The sequence below is a fragment of the Rhopalosiphum padi genome, chromosome 1 (genome assembly GCF_020882245.1).
Source record: "Rhopalosiphum padi isolate XX-2018 chromosome 1, ASM2088224v1, whole genome shotgun sequence".
Taxonomy (NCBI): domain Eukaryota; kingdom Metazoa; phylum Arthropoda; class Insecta; order Hemiptera; family Aphididae; genus Rhopalosiphum; species Rhopalosiphum padi.
The window spans coordinates 73,019,933-73,028,296 of NC_083597.1; the positions used below are offsets into that span (position 1 = coordinate 73,019,933).

Genomic DNA, 8,364 nt, shown 5'->3' on the forward strand with positions numbered 1-8,364 from the left:
CAAATACTTTTGAAATGATAATACAATTTTATAATAGATATTTAAAATAATAATAGTAATCCGTTGATGAATTTCTATTGACATATCTATTGTTTGCATTGTAATATAAAAATATAATAAATTATAAATACGCCAATATTAATGTATTGAAATAATTTTTCTTTTATTATACTGATATTGAATAATAGACGACTATTAATAGTTTCCTAATTTATTTATTTTATTTTAATAAATTGAAAACAAAATAAAAGTAAGAATACAATTTACAGGATTCCATACAATAGATTAATACGTAATTTACTTCTATCACATATTAATTTCTCTATCGTATTTTTGTATTATTCTAAAAACTTGAGGTATACATAATATGTATCATGTTTATAAGGTTTATTTTTATTTCGATTATTACTAAATAATTAGCACAGTATTTTATAATTAAATCGTATATTAATGTTTCAATCAATTTTTTAACTTAAATGTATATTATGAACATTAATCATTTGTTTATGTTTATCTTCTTAGAGAAATCCTAGTGTTTCAGAGTAAGAATAGTGAAAAATATATTCCTAAATATTGTAAAAGTCGATTAAAAGTAGACAGTGTAGGGATAGTAGTGTTTCAACCGTTCAGTACTAAACACACAGCTATAGCTGCACCTTACTTTAATTGGTTAGTTGGAACTGTCTTTCCAGTAGTGGGTGTTGAGCGATGGACTAACAATCCGTCTTCTCAAAAAACATCTTGTTAAGAAACAACTTAAAACAAATCCTCAGAAAAACATGTGTATAAAGAACTTTAAAGTTTGCTCATTATACAATCTTGGAACCATAAAAGCAGTAGTATTTGAACTTGACAAATACGGACTAGCTATATTATTTATTCAAGAAATTAGATAGACCGAGCTAATCAAATATTAAACGAAGAAAGCAATGGTTATACACTAATTGCATACCAAAATAGGTAGACGAACCTTTTTGAACGAATTGCGTCCCGGACACAATTCGTGTTATTTTTTCATCTAAAGTTAATTATTGCAAGTGGTCCCTAAAGTGATATTTCCATAAAAAGATATGCCAGGTTGTTATAATAATATAAATTATAAGCCATGATCGATCACATTAGTTAGTTAGTTGTACTTTATGAGTTAGAACTTTTTTCTGTCCATAATTGTGGAGGAAATATTGAATTTTCATGTATCTACTAAATAGCTAGCAAACTCTATAGGTTTGTGTTTATCTAGTTGAATAGCAGATATTTCAAACGAAAAAAATATCCAACTTCGTTTGGTTCTAGGAAAGATGGTCCAATGCAAAGTACTTGCCTATTTAATTATTTAGGATATTATAGTCTGAAGCAAAGCCTAGTTCTTGTATTTTTCTCCACCAATATTTTTATCCAAAATATCTATGAGGCCTGAGCTACAACGGAGTATTCCATCGCGTTGTCCGTTGAACTAAAAATTCATTGGTTTATTTTTAATTCGATGGAAAACGCCGCGGAATACGCAGCGTTCAAAACGATACGCCGTGTATAGCTCCGGCGTGAAAGTACAAACCACTAAAAACAAGTTTTCATATAATTATATTATGTTAATGATAAATATTTTATTATTATTATTATTATTTTAAAAAAATTTAAAAACTAAAAATAAATTTGAAAACCAGTGGAAACCTCAAAAAAATGTTGTGAAAATGTAACACGAATAGCGTCCGGGACACAATTCGTCAAAAAAAGGTTAGTCTACCTGTTTTGGTACGCAATTCGTGTGCAACGAAAGCAAGTATTCTACAATGGGGAAATAGGACATGAAAGGTGAGTTGGGTTGATAGTCAGTAACAGGATACTTATTATCATAAAACGATTTTAGTCCATTAACTATAGATTATGTTTGTTATATGCCTCTAGCTACAATATGTCCCAATACTGTACTGATTAACTTCTATTTTCAAACAGAAGAAAAAACGAAGAGATGAAAAATCAAGTTTTCACTCAACTATAGTGGCACTATACTACTTTGGTTATTGAAATAATGAAATCTTGAAAATAAAATAATTAATCAATAAAAAACTAATTTAGGGTAAAAATGTCAGTTTTTAATGGTTATAAAAACGGTGTTGATCTTTTTCAAATCTAATTTCTAAAATTAGCGTCAGAATTTAAATAATTTTAGACAAACTGGTATTTAAATATGCATATATTAAATAATAATGAAAAGTTTCCAAGCTTATTGAACACCTATCTGGTATATAAATTGTTAATTTGTATTTATATGAGTTATGATTATATGAACATGATACTTATAAATTATAATATTGCTCATAATTTCTATATTATAAAATATTACAGTATTAAACACTATTTGACTAATTGAATATAATTATCTTAGAAAATTACTTACGATTGGAGAAGTTGGTATATTCTTTTTATCCGCAGTCGAACAAAAATTAAAAAAAACTATGAATAATAGTAGTAAAAACATAAAATAAATAAAATGATTCATAGTTTCTCTTATTTTTATTTTTTTTTATGGTTCCGATCAGTATATAAACATATACTGTTCAACATGGAAAACGAGTAGTATAAATGTTGATTTCCAAGTAGGTAATACAAATAAAAATAATATTAAAATATTTTGGATTTTTAAATAATCTTTGTTAGCATTATAATATCATACACTTTTTTTTTTATTGAATTTAGTTTTCCTGTTATCATACATCAATATGACAATATCACACAATACCAAGTTGCGCAATACATAAGTAAAGAATATAATACAATAAAATCGAACTCCAGGGGACATTTTTCGTTATAACGGATATTTCGTTGTAACGAAAAATCGAATAAGCTCTTTATAATCCCTGATTTTCGGCAAGGGACTTCTATGACTTTCGTTATAACGAGATTTTTCTTTGTAACGGAAATTTATTGTGTAATGATTTATTCGTTATGTTTCAATAAATGGATACCAAAACATAATATCTAGTTATGCTAGAGCGTAAATGATATCATTATCTGTTGTGGGTATATGATTTCCAATTGATAATATAAATAATAATAATATGAAAATATTTTGGATTTTTAAATAACCTTTATATTTAGCATTATAATATCATATAATTTTTTTATTGAATTTAGTTTTTCTTTTATCTTACATCAATATGACAATATCACACAATACCAAATTGCGTATTTCATAGGTAAAGAATAATATATTATGATTTATTTGTTATGTTTCAATAAATGGATACCAAAACATAATAAATGGGTTATGCTAGAGCATAAATGATATCCGTTGTGGGTTTATCTAGTGATCGTATTGTTGTGTTGCCATATATTATTGACAAAGCGAATTTAAAGACAAGTCTCTTAATCCATCGTACATATATTACACTACGTTATATTGTAAATAATAAAAATACAATAAAAATATAAATTAATTAATACATATTAGTGATTGAATTTATTTTTATTTTCGCTGTTATTATATTTCCGCACCGTATTGGACGTTTTTATACTATTAAATTGTTTTTTTCTATGTATAATATTCATATTACTATTAAACACATTAAAAAATTGTTAAAATATTAATTATTCACAAAGCAAACTATGTTCTTCATAGATTTCATTGAAATTCTAATACATCTGTTTTGAATTCTATTTTTTTTTTGTACTTTAAATATTTGTTACGATTAATATTGATTATGTAAAATACACAATAAGTAAATACATATGATCTTGATCTCGTTAAATTGCATACAGAAATTGTTTTTTTTTTCGGATTTTAATAATATTATTCTGAGTGTATGTGAATAACTGGAATATAAACAATATAATATATTATTTACAATCAAATTTTTATACAACTAAATATTCAAACAGGTAAACAGCTATATTAATGTAATATTGGTAAAATAGTGACATTTCTCAATTGCGTTAATATACATTAATTTCGATTAATCTGAATTAATGTAGGTATAATTGATTTATTTTTATAATGCGGTTTTTACAATTATAAAATACAATCTAGAATATATTTAACAAATAAGTGATTCGACAAATCTTTATTTATTTGAAATACAATTTTTTTTTTTATATTATCCCCCATACATTAAAATAATAATAAACCTCGAAAACATAGTTATTATACAATAGATTTCAAGGACGCTTTACTTCCACAATGACAACTTGACCACCGACTATTTCATTTTTTTGCGTGACATAAAGGTAAACTTTGTATGTACCATATAAAAATGTTTTTGGTAGATTGGAATCTTTTAATATTGAAGTATCTATACCAGGAGCTAAATAAAAACCCTGCAAGTACAAAAACAAATATACGATTAACAAAACAATTGTTGTCGTTATAATCATTTATAATTTGTAAATGGATTTAATTAATTTAAATTCTCCTTTTTCATAAATTCCAGCACTTGATAGAAAATTTATGGAGTTGTTTAGACTCGTTCTAAATTTCCGCAGGTCTCTATCTCCCTTTCCTTCATTACTCATATAACTATATTATATTAGTGCCATTCTCTATTCTATCTATATCTATATATTCATAAAAATTCTTTACCAATCTTTTTTTTAACAATATTTTTATTTTTTGTTATTTAAATATTTGTTACGATTAATATTGAATATAATATAATATACATAATATGTAAATATATACGACTATCTAACTTAAAATATTGATGTCAATAATTGGTTCGGTTAAATACATTGTTAAGTAGTAAATTGTAATTCATATCTAACTTTAGAGCTTGAGGTTTTAAAGATTTAGATTTTCAGTATTCAAAGATAGGAATGTTCATGGTATTTTTTAAACAACACGTAATGTTGAACATTACCATAGTTACTAAGAATAACTTATTATCTTCTACAAGCAAATTATAAATATACACCAAAACGATGTTATAGGATATTTGTTATAATTACTGATGTTGCTTTACTTAGCTTTAACTAATATAACAACGTTTCAGAAAATATTAAATTTCAAAATTACATTATTTCAGTCTCGATCATAACTGCAATTATTTTCAATAATTCACTTTATCAACTAATATTTCAACCAATAATGTTATAAAGACACGTTTATTTTTTCAAATAAATGCATATTTATACATATTATTGTAGGTACATTTGTCTATAGTCTGGCCCCTGCCACGTTATGTTAAAAAATAAATATATATCTGTAAAGTTTAACTTAAATTTATTATCTATTTCAATCAAACTCGTATAGTTCTTGAAATAACCAATAGAGCGGCTTATTAATCATAACAAAAAAATAAATTAAATTAAATTAAATAACGTTAAAAACTTAGAATTGTACTTTAGGTATAGGGCAATTAGTATGATTAAAGCCCAATCCATATATCATGTCAGTCCATGCGTTTCCGGTAATTTGTTTTAAGGTAGAGCATGCATTTGGCCATTTGTGCATAAATGAATTTTCTTTCCATTTTCCAGTTGAATCTTTGAGAGCAATTTTAACTCCCAACTATAAAAACATATTATTGGCTTATATATCTTTAGTATATATCTGAAAAACTTAACTCTAACATGTATTGAAATCAAACTTTATTTTCTATTGAAATAATGTTTTGTAATCATGTGTATGATTTATACTTTTTGTATTAAAAAAAAAATGAGATCAGTGATTCATATAGATAAAAGGATGAACTATTGAATCTTTGTAAGATAACTTGACGATAGTTGATATAAATATGGGTATTGATAAAGCCCATAAAAAATAAAATAATAAGATTTAAATTCTTTTAAATTAATAAAAAATGATTAGTTCATGAAAGAATAATATACAAAATGAGTGAATATAACTATGGATTATCATTGTTGAATATTATGTTTATTGACCCAATTATTCTACCCACTTACAAATAAAGTGTCATCGAATGGAATGTACAAGGTTGTATTTCCAAAAATAATGGTTTTGTTGTCCTTGTGACTAAAATAAAAATTATACTGCAATTTATAATTCTTTGCAGTATTGGCACCATAAGCCTGTTTGAAGACCATCTTGTATAGACCCTTAAAAGAAATATTGAGTAGTTTAATATTTTATCATAGTTTTAAAGTATAATGTGCAGGTACAGTGAAACCTCTAAATACGATAAACTCTCAATAGCTGAAACGTTTTCAGTGTCGAATGTGCCTACTTTTACTTTCTATGTTTAAATTCGTTATTAGTTAGATTAAAAGACTATGAATTTTCTAAAAGTTATATTTAATTTTCGGGAAAGGAGTTAGGTATTTACTTTTTATATATTTAAGTTTTATATTCTTCAATTAATTTCTTGCTAAGTATAGAACTATCAAGAATGAAGTTTACACCATTGATATATCTTACACTAGATAACAATTTGATAAAAAAGTCTCAAATTCACGAATACATTTGAAATGATAATAACACCTTGAATGCTTAATATATGTTTAACTTTTAATAATTTTAAAGTATATAAATTATTAAATAGAAAAATAGATATTTACATTTTCATAAGATTAAAAAGTTTTCAAAACTTGTAAAAAAAAAAAAATAATAATAATTCGAATATTATTTTTGAGTTATAAAATTAAATAATTTCTAATTTGAATATAAAATTAAAAATATTAAGTATCTTTCAAATTTAGTATATTTCTCTTGCAAAAAACTCAAGAAGATTTGACTTACAATTGGAGAAGTCGAAAATATTTTTACATCGGCAGACTTGGCAGATTCCAAATTAATTGTGAATATAAGTTGTATAAACAAAAAAAATATATAATTTTTCATAGTTTCTATTTGTTTTTTCCTGGTACCGTTAAGTATAATATGCAACGTATAGAACTGAATCATATGAATACTACATACTAAATATTACTTTTAAAATAATAATATTTATCCGTTGGTAAATTTTTATTGACATATCTGTTGTTTGCATTGGAATATAAAATATCAATACATATATTATTTTTTCTATCATTATTCATTAATATACTAATATTGGATAATACACGGATATTAATTATTTATTTATTTATTTTATTTTAATAAATTTACAAAAAAAAATAAAAATAAGTATACAATATACAGAATGCAATAGGTAACTACGTAATTTATTTCTATCATATATTCATCTCTATATTGTATATTTTGTTATAAAAACTTTATATTTATATAATATACATAATATTTCGATGGTTTATTTTCATTTCAATTATTACCATATAATTGTCACAGTATTTTATGATTGCATTGTATAGCATTATATTATGTCTTGTATCAATTTTTCAATAAATTTTTTAACTTAAATTTATATTTAACATTAAATTAATATGTTAATAAGATGATTAAACTTATGTTTATCTTCTTAGAAGAATCATTGTGGTTGAGGGTAAGAATAGGACAAAATATTTTCCTAATTGTTGTAATAGTCAATTAAAATTGGATGGTGTAGGCATAGTGGTGCTCTACCCATTATGTAATGAACCTAATGCTACAGCTTCATCTTTCTTTAACTGGTTAGTTGAAATTATCCCTTTAGCAGTGAATGTTGGAGATAGACTGTTAAACTATATACAAAAGGATGAACACTTGAACTTGTAGTAGAACTTGTAACTTGTACCTGACTATAATTGATATAAATATGTATATTGATTAAGCAGTTTAAAAAAAAAAATAAAGAGATTTAAATACTTTTAAATTATTAAAAAATGTTTTGTTCATGATAAAATAATATACAATGGTGAATATAATTATGGATTATCGTATTATTATATACAAACACGCAGTCCACACGTTGCCTAATATTTTTTTGAAATTAGAGCATGCATTTTGGCCAATTTTGCATCAACGAACTTTCTTCCCATCTTCATAATGAATCTTTGAGGCAACTTTAACTCCCAACTACAAAAACATATTTCTGGTTAAGATTTCATAATTATTTATTACCATTGTTGAATATTAGGTACATTGACCCAAATATACCCACTTACAAAAAAGTGTCGTCTAATAGAATAGAATAGAATATACATGGTCGTGTTTCAAAAAAAAATTGTTTTAATGTCCTTGTGACTCAAATAAAAGTTAAACTGAATTGCATTATTCTTCGCAGGATTGACAATAAAAATGTGTTTGAAGAGCAGCTGTTAAAATCCCTTAATAGTAAAATTGGCGTGTGTTTAATATTATATCATAGTTTTATAATATAATGTGCAGGTTAAATACGAGAAACTCTCAATAGATAAAACGTTTCCAGTATTCGAATGTGCTTTTATGTAGGTTTTAAATGATTTAAATTGTTGTTAGTTAGATTAAAAGACCACGATTTTTGTAATAGTTAGATACGGTTTTCTGAAAGGAGT

At 24.6% G+C, this 8,364-nt stretch overlaps 1 protein-coding gene across 1 annotated transcript; it reads right to left on the reverse strand.

Moving 5' to 3' along the window:
* Positions 1 to 4,037: 4,037 nt before the first annotated feature.
* On the reverse strand, positions 4,038 to 6,039 carry LOC132926879 (uncharacterized). Its single transcript, XM_060991303.1, has 3 exons — positions 5,899 to 6,039; positions 5,336 to 5,503; positions 4,038 to 4,314 (listed from the first exon to the last, which is right to left on the reverse strand). Exons 1-3 carry the CDS (start codon positions 6,037 to 6,039, stop codon positions 4,156 to 4,158), a joined length of 468 nt encoding a protein of 155 aa, XP_060847286.1. The 3' UTR covers positions 4,038 to 4,155.
* Positions 6,040 to 8,364: the final 2,325 nt, after the last annotated feature.